General features: G+C 31.2%; 1 protein-coding gene across 1 annotated transcript; it reads left to right on the plus strand.

Moving 5' to 3' along the window:
• Window positions 1-1126: 1126 nt before the first annotated feature.
• On the plus strand, window positions 1127-14330 carry LOTGIDRAFT_130809 (hypothetical protein; the record flags this gene model as incomplete). The annotated part of the gene is made up of 25 exons (XM_009065863.1): window positions 1127-1260; window positions 1484-1601; window positions 1912-2044; window positions 2677-2752; window positions 3007-3064; window positions 3274-3389; window positions 3815-3923; window positions 4451-4664; window positions 5175-5354; window positions 5822-5926; window positions 6602-6696; window positions 7231-7321; window positions 7795-7897; window positions 8044-8139; window positions 8593-8709; window positions 8893-9047; window positions 9306-9359; window positions 10327-10451; window positions 10759-10937; window positions 11422-11529; window positions 12303-12424; window positions 12728-12909; window positions 13178-13330; window positions 13940-14065; window positions 14208-14330. 25 exons carry the CDS (start codon window positions 1127-1129, stop codon window positions 14328-14330), a joined length of 3072 nt encoding a protein of 1023 aa, XP_009064111.1.
• Window positions 14331-18904: the final 4574 nt, after the last annotated feature.

Consider the following 18904-nt stretch of genomic DNA (forward strand, 5'->3'; position numbering starts at 1 on the left):
CTGCAAAGCAAAACAATATCAAGTTATATGCAGTAAAAAATACAAATTTGGGTAAGTTGGTCACAGGAAAATTGGTCACAGTAATTTAGTCTCATACCAGTTGGTCACAAGGTAAATTGGTCACAAAGTATGATGAGTTGGTCACAATAATTATAAGAGGCACATGCAACTGCAAGTTGGTCACAAGCAAGTTAAATTGGTCATTATGAATGAACGGTAGTTTTTAACTACATATTGGGTTGGAAAACACAAAGCAGATAATAAACCTGTACACAGAGAGAGGCTGGGATAATGCTAGATTCTGGTATGAATTAACACTTTCAAGATGCAATGTCCTGTGCTCTGTAAATTCGTTTCTCTTTTGTTTGTTTTGTAAACATTCCTAATTTGTAGCTACCAGTATTTGTAAAATAGGACATGGACTATCCTTTTTTGTCAATGAAGATATGTTGATAAATTTTAAACTTAGTTCACTTTTTTATTCTTCTATTTCGGCTTGAAATGCTTAAAATATCCCAAATTCAATTCAAATTGATTCTATAGAAGTTGAGGATATCTCTCTTTAGAAAAAGTAACAATCTGAATCCTTTACTTTACGCCACCTTGTTTTGTTTTAAAAGGAAGTTGAGGTTGGCGGACAAACAAAAAAAGTAAAAATAATTTTGGTATCCATTACATGAATGAGAATGGTAATTCTATTCTTTTTAAGTGACACATATGCAACATTTGTGTATTCTTTATTAATTGCGGTGTAGAGCCCAACATGTTATTTCCGTTTATGGAGTCAAATTCTAAAATAAACGAAGACATCATTGTATGTCCACTTTGAAGTTTTATATCCCCGACCACTGGCACTAGACTAAACCTAGAATGTTTTCAGATTCGCATTCGTTAATATCTTTGTATACAACCCCCCACTACTCTAAGGTGTCAAAGGTCTTTTGTAAGAAGTGAAAATTAGGTCCTTGGAATGCTCCAAATTCATCTTTGACCACATTAAATCCATTGGCTCTTGGTGCCACTGATAGCCTTATTCCTGCCTTAACAATCTGTTCCATACTAGTTGAAATATGTACAACAGTTCAGTGTCTTCTAATCTTAAACTTAGGTGTGAACTGTCATTAAGATGCCGCCAAAGCTTCAACTGGATAAAGAAGCCTGGAAATGGGCTGATACAACTCAACCTGATAATGTGACAGATGATAATGTAGCTACTGCCTACAGGATACCAGTCAAACCTTGTTTACAAGGTACCTGCAAGTAAGTACCGTTAATCTTGTCAGAAGGCCAATTGACAAGCTACTTTGGAAGTTTGATGTTATATATCATGGCTAATAAAAAGAGAGCTAGAATTGTGAATTTAAAAATAAGAGCCCGGATGGAATTAAAGTGGCACCATTTTCTTCTTTTGATTTAAATAAAAAAAAATTATTCTATTAAAAGTTCATCTTTCTAACTTGGCCATTATGTTAATTTATTACAGAAGAAATTGTAAAGGAAATCCATTCTGTTTGAATGGTATTGGTGAAAAACAGTGGCTAGGTGAACTTGATTTAAGGAAATACACTGATTTCGATCCTGAAGTTGAGAGACGAGAAAAGGTGACAAATTCAGAACAAATTCTGCAGCAGTGAATTTTCATTAACTAAATCGGGGTAGATTATTGTTGCCAGTTAAATCATTTGGAACCATGATTATTTCTGTTGGTTTTTGTATTGTTTTTCTTGAATTGCCAGAACCACAGACATCTTTTAGAATGATACAAGTACAATCACAATTTGTGACACATAGAAAGACTAGAAAACAAGAATCTAAGAATTTTGATGAACAGTTACATTTCTAAGTTATAAGGACATTTGGCTCTTGTAATATGTATTCACATTTATAACATATTTTTTGTGTAAATTTCAGAATTCCTATGTAGGTTTGAAGAATCTAGGAGCTACATGTTATGTTAATACATTCCTTCAACTATGGTTTCATAATAGTGCTGTTAGACAAGCTATATTTAAATGGAGAGATAGTGATTCTACAGATGTTGTAGGTATGGCTTGACTTTATATTAACTCTACATTCTCATTGATTGATCGCATTGTTCTTTATTTGATTTTCATCGCCTTTGTTGGTACTTTCTCTGTATTTTTAATTCTTTTTTTTATACGCCCACATCTCTCTATGTGGACGTATATTGTTGGCACCCCCGTCTGTCGGTCGATCCGTCCGTCCGTCAGTCAGTCAACATTTGCTTGTAAATGCTCTAAAAACTAGATTTTTTGATGGAATCAAATGAAATTCGGTATGTGTATACATGTTCATAAAACGAAGATCAAGTTCAAATTGCCCTTGCCCTAAAATCTTGAATATTTACCATCCGCATGCCGTGGTGGGCGTATACGGCTGTGGTTCACTATCTTTATTTCAGTAATGTATTGCTCATTGTAGATTCCTCTGCAGAACTTTTTAAATTCCTGATAATGTGGTCTGCGTGTGTGGAGGCTTTGGGTTTGGACAGCAGACATTTTATCATAATATCCAAACTGATTTTTCTTCTCCCATATTTGAGGAAGGAAAGGTATATGGAAAAACATCTACTTGTAGACTTAAGTTAAAAGTCTAAAACTGAAGAAATGAAATCTCATTCATTCTACAGTGAATATTATACAACTTATTTTTCAGATGAAAACTGGACTCCATCAAGTATATGTGGACAACTTCAACTGATATTTTCCTTGTTAAGATATAGTGAAAAACGGTATGGGCTTTTCTATTATTAGTAATTGGCTAAATAGAAATTTGATGACCATGCAGCAGTGAGAATATAACTTTTCAGGTTCAGAGAGCCAGAAAGTTCGTGAATTTGCTAAATAGAAAAGTATTCTCGATTTTTGAAAAAATCAAAGGAGTGTACAGACTTTTTTTGAATACAAGATCAACTTGGCAATATTTATATCTACATAGTAAATGTGCCACCACTTTTTACAGAAATTATGTGCATTATACTTGTAGGTTTATTGATCCTACATGGTTTATCAATCATTTAGGATTAGATACAGGCCTACAACAGGTAAGCATTTTTTTATATTTATTTATGCGAGGAGGGTTTGTTGTATATTGAATATTGATAATGTTAGTAAGCTCTGAACAATATACTTTTATTATTTATCAAACTGATAATAAAATTTTCAATAATTATATTTAAATTTCAATTATTTCCTTGAGCTACCTCAGAACTCACTTGACCTGAGTCAAGTTATGCCTGATTTTTTTTTTCAGGATGCTCAAGAATTTTGTAAATTATTTTTAAACCTTTTAGAGAGTGCTATGTGTCAAACCGTGGAATTGAATATTATTCAAGAACAGTTTCGTGGACAATATTTTTATGTTATTACGTAAGTTTTATTTTGTTTGAAAGAGATTGCAAAGAGGTTTTCTAAACTTTTTTATGTGTATTGAGGACCTTGTAGCATCAATTTGCACCAATTTTTAGATATATAAAATATTGTAAGTCTAATAATTTTTGTTTCTATTTAAATCCTGAAAAAATTTAGGAGTTTTAACCTTGTTTTTTCTCGAAAAATGAATATGCAATAGCTTCTTTATATTTCAATGATACATTCTGATGTGGGCATATATGGAAGCAATCCATCATTTTCATGTCACAACATAAGTTTAGTGTACGGTAATGAATTTATGTTATAGTCCAAGACAGTATATCTATGTTGCAATTGTCCATTTAGATTCTGAATTTGGTTGAAAATAAGGTCATAGACAGAATAATGTTTGAAGAAATGCCAAATGATACTATGTCTTACAGGTGTAAGAATTGTGGTGGGGAATCTAAAACTAGTTCTATGTTTTATGAATTAGATTTAAATATACAAGGACAAAAGACATTACAACAAGCTTTAGACAATTTCTTACAGGTAATGTATTCTGAATTCTTAATGACTTTACAGAATCAATATGTGTTAACAAAACACAAAACAAGTGTTTACAAAACACAGAACCAATATGTATTTACACAACACAAAACTAATGTGTTTACAAAACATTGCACTGAACTGATATGTGTTTACAAAACACAAAACCAATATTTACACAATTAAGAAGAGACGGGTTTACAAAACACAAAACCAATATTTACACAATTCAGAAGAGACGTGTTTACAAAACACAAAACCAATATTTACACAATTCAGAAGAGACATGTGTTTACAAAGCACAAAACCAATATTTACACAATTCAGAAGAGACATGTGTTTACAAAACACAAAACCAATAATTTTATACAATTCAGAAGAGACGTGTTTACAAAAAAACAAAACAAATATTTACACAATTCAAAATAGACATGTTTACAAAACACAGATAAAATACTTGGTCTCTATTTATGGATATAAATCACAATTAATTAATTAAGAATCCCTAATGATCTATTCAATGATTTTAGGAAGAAGTGCTAGAAGGAGAGAATAGGTATTTGTGTCGATATTGTCAAGAAAAACAAGATGCTACGAGAGCTATACGTCTAGATACCATACCACCGGTATTAAACCTTCAGATATTACGATTTATATTTGATAAAAAGACTGGACATAAGAAGAAACTAAATAGTTTTCTACAATTTCCTGATACTCTAGATATGAGTAAATATTTACACACAGGTAAGCATCTTAAAAGGGGGATAGTCTAGAACTTATTCATGCATCAGTCATATTTGAATCCAGAACAAGGATCATAGCTCAAACATAAAAAAGATTATGTTGTGTCATAACATAAAGAAGGTTACGTTGTGTCATAACATGAAAAAGGTTAAGTTGTGTCTTAACATAAAAAAGGTTACGTTTTGTACTAACATAAAAAAGGTTACGTTGAGTCATAACATAAAAAAGGTTAAGTTGTGTCTTAACATAAAAAAGGTTACGTTTTGTACTAACATAAAAAAGGTTACGTTGTGTCATAACATAAAAAAGGTTACGTTGAGTCATAACATAAAAAAGGTTACATTGTGTCATAACATAAACATAAAAAAGGTTACGTTGTGTCTTACATTTCTGAGAAAGGGCAGTTTTAGGCCCATTTTCTTTCTGTGGATCAGGTGTTAAGTGACATCACATAGATTATTCCTTCATAAGACATTATGAATTATGATGCCATAAAATTCAAACTTACAGATAAACCTGTAGTATATCAATTACAAGCTGTTCTGATACACAGTGGACCCAGTGCTTATAGTGGGCATTATACAGCTCATATACTGTCAGATGATAAGACAGCCTGGTATAGATTTAATGATGAAAATATTCATAAAATGATGGGCAAGAAATTACAGCTTGGTACAGAGGATGAAGCCGGTGAGTGGCTATTTTCTAATCCCTTATCTTTGCCAGAACTCAAGGTCTGTTATCCCTGACACTTTCAGAATTAACATCAGATTCTGGATAGCTTAAATTGCTTTCTATTTTCACAAATATATATTTACATGGCTTGACCCTCTAAATCAGTGGTACCCAACCTTTTTCAGCCTTCACACCCCTGAAGCAATCACCTGGACATTTCACACCCCCAAAAATTTGTTTCATCCACACTTTCAGCATGTGATGATGTGAGGTACTCTTTCAATTCAAAATAAATTCTCCTACATCAGTTGGCCATACCCCAACACCCCTAGTTGGGAACCGGGGCTCTAAATCATTGCAATAATTATTGACTTACCGTATAATCAAATCAATTTGAAACATTTTGAAACTGTCTGAATTTCAAGACATCTTGTACAGCTGAGTTATACAGAAATGGAATTTACAGTCTTGTCTTTTTTTAGATTTATTGGGAAAGGAACAGAAAATTCCGAAAACCAGTAAAGGATTCCATTCGTCTAAGAATGCTTATATGTTAGTTTATAGTCGGCAAGACAGTGAACATAAAGGTAAAGAGAATTATGACCAGAACAAGAGGAAAAAAACCTTACAAAAGCAAGGATGTACCTGATTTTCCCCACTTTCTCAGTATAGATTTGATCAAAAATAATATATTTTAGTAAAAATGGGAGTTTCTGATGAGGTTTTTGTTTTTCTCACCAGGAATGAAGGTTGTTTTGTTTTTTTTTTTTTTTCTGAAAATTGAGGTAGGAGGCGTAAAACAAAAAAATAAATTGGTCTGGCCTAAGGGGAAAAGAGTATCGCTTATGAAATTATCATCTGTTTACACAGAGGAAACTGATATCTCCCTGCTCAAATTGCAAGTCAAGATCTACAAGCTGACAAAAGCAATGAGGTAGTCATGAAATGAGCCCAATAGCCATCCTAGTTTTTTCAAGGTACAATTGAATGACAAGGCCGTGAGCGCTCTGAAAGAGCGCAGTTTCTGGCATCCATCAGTTAGATATCATTTCTGGCTTCATTTAGAGACATATTTGAACCTGGGATTACATAACAGGTCACATAACACCCCCATATTTTACAAATGGGCTCTTCCAATCAAACATAAACAGTTTCATATTGAAAAAAAATGCATGTGTGGAAAAGTTCAATATTAAGTGGAGGGGTGTACTTGGTTATGATTTTTTTTTATTTCCTTTAAGAAAAGTTAGTTAACTATGAAGATGAATATAATTTATTACCATCAGCTGTTCAAGATTACATTCAGAAAGATAATGAAAAATTTAATAGTTGGATATCTGAAATCTTGAATTCTAGGGTAAGTGTAAAATATTTTGTCACAATAATAAAGTTAATCTGTATTAATACATAGTGTTTAGTTATTTTTAAAGGAACGAGTGCATTTATGTCCTTTTTTTGCTATTTTTATTAAGCAGTGTACAATTTTAATTTGAAAAATTCCGATTAATTTCACTTCACTTGTTGTATGAGTGTATGATATAAAAAGTGAAACTCCCAATTCATTTCATTTCACTTGTTGTATGAGTGTATGATATAAAAAGTGAAACTCCCAATTCATTTCATTTCACTTGTTGTATAAGTGTATGATATAAAAAGTGAAATTCCCAATTCTTTTCATTTCACTTGTTGTATGAGTGTATGATATAAAAAGTGAAATTCCCAATTCTTTTCATTTCACTTGTTGTATGAGTGTATGATATAAAAAGTGAAATTCCCAATTCTTTTCATTTCACTTGTTGTATGAGTGTATGATATAAAAAGTTTCATTTATTTTTATTATTATTATTCATTTCATTTCATTTGTACATGTATTATATATGTATAACTCTAGGATTGTAATATAGAAAATGGTAAAGCTAAACAAAGTGAAATACAGACAATCTATAAGTCATTATTAATAAATGATGGAAGACAACAAATAGGTAAGAATATTAGATATTTTTCACTGGTTATTAGACTGTTTTACATCAAGACTACCATCCAAAAGAGAAGTAATATATTCAATACTTTGTAAATCCTGGCTAATTTTCTATCAGACATTTCTTAATGCATTCTAAAGACGCTTGCTCGCTAACCCGAAGGACCAGGGTTCAATCCCAACATAGGTCGAGATAAAACCTTCGGATTTTTCAACCCGGTTTCCCCCTGTCAGTGGTGCAGGTAAGAAGGGCTGACATGGAAAAAACGTCTAGTTGTTCGAAAGAGACAATAAACCGAGGCACTCTGCGCTACAGACTGTGCCCTTGACAGTTGGAAATGGAAAAAGAGCAGGCTAACACCGCTGTCCGGGCAAAATTTCCCTCATTGCGCCTTGCATGGCATTGCCCATCTTCATTAGCCCGTATGGTGCAGAAAAGTAGGACGTAAAACTCCATTCATTTCATTTTATTTGCAGACAATATGGAATGGATAAATAGTGAATGGTTATCTAAATGGTTAAGTAACCCCAATGATGTCTTACCAATAGACAACTCAATCTTATTATGTCCTCATCAAAAGTATGTTTATTCCCTTCTTTATGATTTTTGTCCTTTCGATCAATCGTACCTTAGTCTTAGAAATGGGAATAGTTTAGCTATACAGTAATAATTTAGACATGTTTCAGGTTCTGTTTCAGTATTTCTATATTTGTATTATATATTAGATTAGACCCTGATATGATATGTAAAGTAAAATGTATCAATATTAATGGTGGTCAACAACTGTATAATTTATATAATGGTGGACCCAGATTAAAAGGGTAAGTGGAAATACGAGGCAATCTTGATTCTTGACAAAATGGTTGTTTGACTACATTCAGTCTACATATCTTCTTCCCAAATGCTTGCTCGCTAACCTGAAGGTCCGGGGTTCAATCCCGGCATAGGTCGAGGTAATACCTTCGGATTTTTCAACCCGGTTTCCCCCTGTCAGTGATGCAGGTAAGAGGGGCTGACATGGAAAAGCGTCTAGACATTCGGATGAGACAATAAACCGAGGCACCATGTGCTACAGGCTGTGCACATTAAAGACCCCTCGACAGTTGGAAATCAAAAAAGACCAGGCTAATGTCGCTGTCCTGGCAAAATTTCATTGCACCCTGCATGGTGTTGCCCGTCTTCAGTAGCCCATATGGTGCAGAAAAGTAGGACATAATACTCCATTCATTTCATTTCATTTTTAAAATTAAAAGTATGCACATTTATGTTATTAGTCAGGAAGTATTATGTAAAGCATGTGTTGTCAGGCGTTGTCAAGTGATACAATTAAAACTCAAAATGGCTGCTGATGATCAGAAAATTTCATCTTTAATGAAAAATATAAATAAGAGGTAAATATCATTCAAAATATTTGTGCAGTTTAAATTGTATTAAACATGCTTTTAGACTTACTTGCATAGTTTCATTAACTCACTTTTGTGCATCAAAACAAGGACTTAAAACACCATTCATTTCATTTCATTACAAACTTATTCATTGTTATAATTGTGTTAATTTGTTAAATTGAATTTTAGTGAGAAATTGTATTGGATTGGTAAGTCATCGTTGAGAAGTTGGAAGAGATTAGCATTGTCACAATTAGAGAGTGAAGAAAGAGTGCCTAATGGTAATAGTAATGGTACCGGTAATGGTGCTACAAGTCCTGAAAATAATGATGATGATGTCAATGGTAATTATTATATTAAAATTTACATTGTTGATTTGTTTGTTGATTGATAAGGGCCTTATATGATATAAGCATATTTTGTGATCAGTGATGTCATCAAACACTTAGTTTGTGGAACTACAGGAACCACAGACATCTGACTGAAAATTAGAATGGTGCAAATTGATACTATCAATGTCCCCGATACGCATAAAAAATTAAGAAAATCTCTTTACAATCCCTTTAAAATGATTCTGTTTTATTTTAAAGGTAATACAGCAGATCAAATGGAACCTAGTTTTAGTTTTAATACAGATTTATTATGTGATAATCATGGTAAGTTTTAATACAGATTTATTATGTGATAATCATGGTAAGTCATAATACAGATTTATTATGTGATAATCATGGTAAGTTATAATACAGATTTATTATGTGATAATCATGGTAAGTTTTAATTCAGATTTATCATGTGATAATCATGGTAAGTTTTAATACAGATTTATTATGTGATAATCATGGTAAGTTTTAATACAGATTTATTGTGTGATAATCATGGTAAGTTTTAATACAGATTTATCATGTGATAATCATGGTAAGTTTTAATACAGATTTATTATGTGATAATCATGGTAAGCTTTAATACAGATTTATTATGTGATAATCATGGTAAGTTTTAATACAGATTTATTATGTGATAATCATAGTAAGTTTTAATACAGATTTATTATGTGATGATCATGGTAAGTTTTAATACAGATTTATTATGCGATACTCATGGTCAGTTTAATACAGATTTATTATGTGATAATCATGGTAAGTTTAATACAGATTTATTATGTGATAATCATAGTAAGTTTTAATACAGATTTATTATGCGATACTCATGGTAAGTTTTAATACAGATTTATTATGTGATAATCATGGTAAGTTTAATACAGATTTATTATGTGATAATCATATTACATTTTAATACAGATTTATTATGTGATAATCATAGTAAGTTTTAATACAGATTTATTATGTGATAATCATGGTAAGTTTTAATACAGATTTATTATGTGATAATCATGGTAAGTTTTAATACAGATTTATTATGTGATAATCATAGTAAGTTTTAATACAGATTTATTATGTGATAATCATGGTAAGTTTTAATACAGATTTATTATGTGATGATCATGGAAAGTTTTAATACAGATTTATCATGTGATAATTCATGATTATCATGATGATGCCATGCTTGTCTTTATCAAGTAATGTTGCTACTTTCATTTTGCTGATATTTTCACCTATTTTGCAGGAAATTTAAGCTGTGATGAAAATACTCGTAAAATGATTCCTGAAGATGTGTGGAAGATTTTATATGGTTACTTTCCTCAATCTAAACAGTATACTTTAGACCACCCTGTTTGTCCACAATGCCAGGTATACACTAATTTAGACTAGATGTACAGTGGAGCCTTGTTTATCTGCACATTAAGGTTACAGATTGAATTGTGCGGTTTAACTCCTTTCTGGTCAGTTTATATATTCCATTGAATATTCTGTTCCAATTAAAAAACCATGCAGATATCGGGATTATCTACAACCTGTTAAACAGGGCTCATTTGAATTTAGTTATACATAGTAATAGATTTTTCATTCATTCTATGTTTATGTGCAATCATAGTGGCTTACAGAATTAGCTCAATAAGATGCAAACTAATAGTATAACCACTCCTCTTATTTTCAGGCAATTAATTTAGAAAAGAGTGAAATTAAATTATTAAAGAAGAAACGTATAGAAGAACAGAAAAATGAATTATGTGATTTATATTTTGATCGACGTAGACCTAGTCTAGAGGATCAGTCTTTATCACAACTGTATATTGTTAGTAAAATATTTACTACCGAGTGGAGGAAATACATCAAGTAAGAGACTAAACTTATAGGAAACTGAATATCCTGATATCTATATCTGCTCCTTAGCTCAAAGGCAATTGTTTGCAATTGATTTGGGGTTGATTTGGACTTTGAATATATGTAAATAAATTTGGGTATTGACTCGTCTTTTTAACTTTCAAACATACCAATGCCTAAGAAGGCTCAAACTTTGATTGTAATCTTTGAATAATATAAACGATTAGCTTAGCTGAACAATTCCCCCTTTTGAAGACCAAAGAACAAATAACCCCTTAATTCATGATTAGGCTATATTTTTACATACAGACATTTGAAAGCGATACAGACCTTTGCTTTCACAGCAAATTTAGAGTAATGAACAAGTCAAATTCTCTAAAATTCATCTAAAAAATTCATGGTTTTTCATAAAGTACGATTATACCATTAGCAGAACTTTTCTTTGTTTATCAGTTAATGAATTGAATATTAAGATACGTTTGTTTGTGCCTTATAGAGATAATGGTAGAACTTTACCTATTACATGTATCAACAATCAAATATTACTATGTGAACACAACAAATTTCTTTACTCAGCACAAGAATTATATCATCAATCCAATGTGTAAGTTTTGTTTTCCAATATAGTGAACACAATTTATTATCAAGTTGTTGGTGGTAAGTACTTTATCATCCATAAGTTGTGGGTGGTAAGTACTTTATCATCAGTCGGTTGTTGGTGGTAAGTTCTTTATCATCAGTCAGTCAGGAGTGGTAAGTACTTTATCATCAGTCAGTTGTGGGTGGTAAGTATTTTATCATCAGTCAGTTGTGGGTGGTAAGATCTTTATCATCAGTCAGTTGTGGGTGGTAACTACTTTATCATCAGTCAGTTGTGGGTGATAAGTACTTTATTATCAGTCAGTTGTGGGTGGTAAGTACTTTATCATCAGTCAGTTGTGGGTGGTAAGTACCTTATCATCAGTCAGTTGTAGGTGATTAGTACTTTATCATCAGTCAGTTGTGGGTGGTAAGTACTTTATCATCAGTCAGTTGTGGGTGGTAAGTACTTTATCATCAGTCAGTTGTGGGTGGTAAGTACTTTATCATCATTCAGTTGTGGGTGGTAAGTACTTAATTATCAGCCATTTGTGGTTGTGATGTTTATATCTATTCTAGGGTGTTATTATATCCCATTTAATGGAAGATAGTACTATGTAGTTATATGAGTTGTGATGTTTATATCTATTCTAGGGTGTTATTATATCCCAATGAATGGAAAATACTATGTAGGTATATGAGTTGTGATGTTTATATCTATTCTAGAGTGTTATTATATCCCAATGAATGGAAAATACTATGTAGGTATATGAGTTGTGATGTTTATATCTATTCTAGAGTGTTATTATATCCCAATGAATGGAAAATACTATGTAGTTATATGAGTTGTGATGTTGATATTAATATTATAAGATATAAAGAAGATAGTGATACCAATCTTACTACAATCACTATACCAGGTTTGTAGACTGAAAAGATGTTGAGAATTGTTGTATATTAATTAGAAGGTTCTTGTCACTTAATTTGATGATGTTGAAGAATTTTTCACACATAGTGGGCAAAGCTTTTACCTTGTGAAAGAAGAAAAGAAAATGGCCAAACCTCTTGGCATTGATCCTTCCTGGATTATATTATCTTTCTTAAGTTTTCCAGACTTCCACCAGTGACCAAGATTAGAACCCACAAACACCATTTGTCCAATGTTATCTTAACATGATGATATAGGTTAATGTAAATTAGGTCTTGGATTTTGATATTTGTAGGTGTTTGTGAGACCTGTCAACAGGTGAGGCTACAGGCTGAGAAAGATGAGAAGTATAATTTTCGAAATACTGTGATATATGTTTATAAGGAGGTAGTGACTCAGGGTCAAGTTAGTGTTGATAATCTGTCCATCAACACACTAGCAAATGGTACTGGTACACAAGACAAAAATTTGAATGAGGTAACTTCCTTTTTTATCAGATGATTTTTAAAGATATGGTTATGGTGGTAATTAAATTTAGACCAAAACTTGATTTTTTATTTTATAAAGCCACTTCAGTTAGGGTAAAATGACAGACTTAAGGAGAAAATACATTTTTCTTTTGTACTGCATTATGCAAGACTTAATGCAAAAAAAAAATGTGGTGCCTTGATGTCACTTTGCAAAACCACAGGGCTCTATTTTGTTTCTGATCTGGAGTCGATATATTGTTGATCTATTGTTTCAGGTGGATGACAATAATATTGAACCTCCAGACAAGATGCAGAAGATAGACCCAGATGAGATCTCCAGAAGAAAAAGTCAGCGTCGAAGAAAAGTTCGAGGTGAAAAAGAAATCAATGTATCATCTTCCATGACACTTAAAGAACTTAAAATTAAGGTATTTAATTTTATCAGGTATATCCTTAAAATATTTAAAATAGATTGATTTTTTCATTGGATAGTATGATTTTAAATTGTAGATTATGAATACTTGTTATGCTTGTTATTGAAGATTAATTGTAGATTATACATGCTTGTTATTGTAGATTAATTGTAGATTATAAATGCTTGTTATTGAAGATTTATTGTAGATTATAAATGCTTGTTATTATAAATGCTTGTTATTGAAGATTTATTGTAGATTATAAATGCTTGTTATTGAAGATTAATTGTAGATTATAAATGCTTGTTATTGTCGATTAATTGTAGATTATAAATGCTTGTTAGCTTGTTATTGTAGATTAAGTGTAGATTATAAATGTTTGTTATTGTAGATTATAAAATGCTTGTGTTTTATATTGTAGATTATAAATACTTGTGATTTTATATTGTGGATTATAAATTCTTGTTATAGTTGATCATAAATACTTGTTATTTTATATTGTAGATTATGAATACTTGTTATTTCATATTGTAGATTATGAGCTCCTGTTGTTTTATATTGTAGATTATGAGCTCCTGTTGTTTTATATTGTAGATTATGAGCTCCTGTTATTTTATATTGTAGATTATGAATATATTCTCAGTACCTCCATTTGATCAAACATTAATATTAGATGGTGAAATCCTTAATGATAATACAGCTACATTACAACAGTTAAAAATTTATCCTGCCTGTAATATACTAGTAAAGGTAAATATTTATTTTACTCTCAAATTTTCTCAGTCTAATACTGTATATTTGTGTGTATAATGCGCAGTTTTTATGATATTAATAAAGAGCTGTTTGTCGTTTTATTAAAGTTTGGTAAATGAATTTTTTGACTTATTATTAGGTTGATGAACCAAGTGAAGATCATTCAGTCATAGAAGATATTTTAACAGGTTTGTATATTATTTGTCACACCTTTGTCATCAATTTTTCTCTTCAGTATAGGGGTGCACAGATGACTCAGTGAGCAAGACATTTACTGGCTAACCCAAAGGTCCATGGTTCAATCTCAATACCACAAATATAATGTACATTTAATATTAAGGCAACAATCAGGCATTTTTGGGCCTGTAAAACAGACTATTTATTTTGTATGGCCTAAGTAGTTATAAATATAATGCCAATACACTAACAATGAACTCACATAATTCCTGTTTTATTACAGTTCATTCCAGTCAAGAGCAAGGTTTTAAAGGAACCAGTCTTCTGAGTAGTTTGTGACATTTTACTTACAGTTTACTCATTATGTTTAAGGATGTGATTTTGACCTGTCAAAGTGAACTTTCTTTTTCTAAAAAAATTTCCTCGTGCAAACTGCATAGTTTTGTTTAGTAAAATATAATTTTAGCTACAGAAAGCAAGCATCCTTTAATGTTGTTTTAGAACAAACTCTTCAGCATTTTTTTAATCCATAATAATTCCAATATTTTTAGAAGAATAAATTGTGTTTTTGTTATATAAAATACCTTCTTCTTTCTTTATGGTGGCTCAGATCTGAACTATTTCGTTGACTTTATCAGAAAAAGTACCTTCTAAATTAAGCCACCATGCTTAAGTCCTAATTGAGTAAACAAGGCTTAAGGCATAGCTGAGCAACAACATAATTGGAAAAATCTTATTGAGCCACACAGGCCGAAGACCCTAAATGAGCCACACATATTTTATGCTTTTTTGATCCTTTTTGATAGCTCAGAGGAACAGGGCCTAAGTAATTGAGACAAATTAAGCCACACAGGCTAAATTTCTTATTGAGCCACACAGGCTCCAGGCCTTGTCCCACACATAATAGACTGAAAGGTCTAGTAAAATGTAACTGCCAGATAAAAGTCCCAATTGGAATTTAGTAATATTTATTTATAGTCTGACTAAAAACAGAGGTAATAATGTTAAAATGAACATTAAAAATAAAATATCTAAAATGATATCACAATATATATAAAATTATACATTATATCTGTTATTACCTACAATTTATACAATATATCTTTAATCTACTTACAATCTTTTTATCATCATGAAATAAGGCATGCTCAGCCAGTATTATATTGACTTAAAGGGATTGTAAACAACTTTTTTGAAAATTTTATGTGTATAGTGGACACTGATAGCATCACTTTGCACCATTCCAATTTTTGAAAGTCTGGCCACGTATTCTCGAAACGATCTTAGCGCTAGGATGTCCTAGAATCAATGTTAGATGGTAAGAACCTAGGACATCCTAGCGCTAAGATCGTTTCGAGAATACGTGGCCTGGTTCCTGCAATTTGGGATCCATGACATCAATTAAGGCATTCAGTCATTTTTACTCAGACCAGTATCACTTTTTAGAAGGAAAACCTGAAATCTAATTTTTCTGCAACTGTTTCATCAAATAAGATGTCATGTCTTATGATTGGAACCATATTTCTTGTTTCATGCATGCAGTTTTTAGTTTCACAGAACCTATCCAATGAAACAATAATTGATTTATACGAAAGAAAAGAAATGAGGCATGGCATACCCATTGTTAATTTGTATTCTTACAGAAGCACCATTTGATATATGTACATAGCTTACAAAACAAATCTTCAAGACATGCTTAAGTATTTACCAAGAATAATAACTTCTAAAATCAACTTCTAAAATCATATTTGACATTACCATATATAAGCTTATTTAGACTTGACGTAATGGTATAAATTTAGTTTCTTTTTTATGACATTAGACTTGGCGTTAACCCTATATTAGGCTGTAGGCATTACTTTATAATTTTAGACTTAAAAATACCTCACAAACTTAGACATTGCCATTACATTATAAATAAAAGACTTGTTGATATTACCTTATAAAATTAGACTTCTTGATATTACCTTATAAAATTAGACTTGTTGATATTACCTTATCAAATTAGACTTGTTGATATTACCTTATCAAATTAGACTAGTTGATATTACCTTATAAAATTAGACTAGTTGATATTACCTTATCAAATTAGACTTGTTGATATTACCTTATAAAATTAGACTTGTTGATATTACCTTATAAAATTAGACTTGTTGATATTACCTTATCAAATTAGACTAGTTGATATTACCTTATAAAATTAGACTTGTTGATATTACCTTATCAAATTAGACTTGTTGATATTACCTTATAAAATTAGACTTGTTGATATTACCTTATCAAATTAGACTAGTTGATATTACCTTATCAAATTAGACTTGTTGATATTACCTTATCAAATCAGACTAGTTGATATTACTTTATAATTTTAGACTTAAAAATACCTCACAAACTTAGACATTGCCATTACATTATAAATAAAAGACTTGTTGATATTACCTTATCAAATTAAACTTCTTCATATTACCTTATCAAATTAGACTTGTTGATATTACCTTATCAAATTAGACTTGTTGATATTACCTTATCAAATTAGACTTGTTGATATTACCTTATCAAATTAAACTTCTTCATATTACCTTATAAAATTAGACTTGTTGATATTACCTTATCAAATTAGATATTACCTTATATAAAATTAAACTTGGCTTAATCCAATATGTTAAATAATTATGTTATTTACATGGTTTATATCATTTACATAATATATAATATAAATTATAATTTCATCAAATACTGACTAGTATCAAATATAATAATTAAATAAGAAAAAATGACAATATATCAATTTGCACATAATAATCAATATCAAATGTTGCAATATATTTTAAATCTAGTTCAGAGCAAAACTTGTTGGACTGTGACAAAATGTTTATATCTTATGATACTGATATCTCATTATATTAAGGGTTTGTTCACCCAAACAGTCATAGTCGCAAATAGGATTTATAAAATCAAACAAATTTTGATTTTTTCGCCAATTATTTATGCAAGAGCTCGCAAGACAGAGCTTCATCATCCAATCAGACTCTTTTCCTTGCATGATGATCCAACATAGTGGAAAAAGACTCACTGGAGATTTTTGCCTTTTGCCAGTCGGTGAAACTCTTGATAAGACTCTAGTGAGCGACAAAAATCAGCGACCAAGACCGTTTGTGTGCCTGCACCTTCAGATATTTAATAAATTACAACAGTAACTGTATTAGGACTGACCAATCAGAGTCATTATGCTATATAAAATTGGTAAGCCTAAAAAGAGGTAAAATTATATCGTGTTTTAGACAAAAAATGTCATATGGCAAGGTGTGATGTGACATTTTTCGAAATGTGTACCTAATATGAATCAAAGGTGATCAAACTTACCAGTTGGAAACTTCCAAAAGGTAACGAATACAGCATTAATATTTACAGGAAAAAAGTAAACTAATCAAGTCCATTTTTTTCTGTATGATTGAAGTGCTTCTATTTTGGTTGTTTTTCTGCAAGCATTAATGTCTTGTCAAATGTAAAAATCTTAAGAAAAAAACAATCTGCAGTTTAATCAGATTGAATCTGAGAAAATAGTGTCATATAGGTGAAAAACCTGTTCCCTAATCCTTTTCTCTTATGAATAAAATATTACAAACAAAAATATCAGATTGAATAAAATGGCTAGTACATTATAGCTATCTTGCTATGAAAAATATATGATTGTAATATATAAAAATGAAATTGCACAGTTTATACAGGTTATGATATGAATATCCAAATCATTCTCTAAAAAATAAACATATTATTATGCATTGATTGTAATATTTTCTGGACTAGAAATCTAGGGACTTCACTACAACAACAAAATAACTATCTAACTCAGTGTTTCTCAACCTCAGAGAGATCGTTTCTCCTTGAAAGAATTCTTCCAAATTCACAAAATACATTCTAAAACGCAATTCACTTGACAAAATGTATTCCATGATTAACCATGAATGGATGTAAAATCATTTTGATTTTTTGTAACTAGGGTGAAAGATGTCAATTCCAGTCGTAGATCACCTTGCCTTCCAGTCTGATGATTCTTCCCCATTTCCCCCCTTGGCAATAATTCCTCCCCCTGTTGAGAACAGTGGTGGCACCAGCCTTCAAAGACTGGGGGTACAAATAGGGGGCAGACTGATTGAGGCTGAATTCAAATTTTGGCTACTCTGTGGTGGCGTCATAGTCACAAGCCTCTCATAGAGAGCGCCTTAGAGGGTTCTCTCACGAAAATTTCAGAAAAAATGAATTGATTTTGTGCATTTTGACACATATTTTGAAGAAAAAAGGTAGACATTTAGATTTGTGCAAATAAACCCCAACTGGCTCCACCACTGGTTGAGAAGCACTGATCTAGCTGAATCATATATATCTGATGGTTATGTCTGACAAAGTATTGCTCTAGTGGGATGAAATTTTGAAAAAAAAATTGAAAATATACTTTGGCAAATATCAGTTTCATTAACATCGAAATTCATGCCTTTTAGATAGTGAACTGGTACCCAAAATAGTAACTTGAATTAAACACAGCTAATATATGTGTAAAACAATTAGTCTACAGTGAAAGGAGTGTCTTAAGAAATAAGGAGGGGCCTATGATAGATATTCTTGACAGTCATTTTCTGGTGTAGGGTCAAAAAAGCAAAA

The sequence above is a fragment of the Lottia gigantea genome (genome assembly GCF_000327385.1).
Source record: "Lottia gigantea unplaced genomic scaffold LOTGIsca_71, whole genome shotgun sequence".
Taxonomy (NCBI): Eukaryota; Metazoa; Mollusca; class Gastropoda; family Lottiidae; genus Lottia; species Lottia gigantea.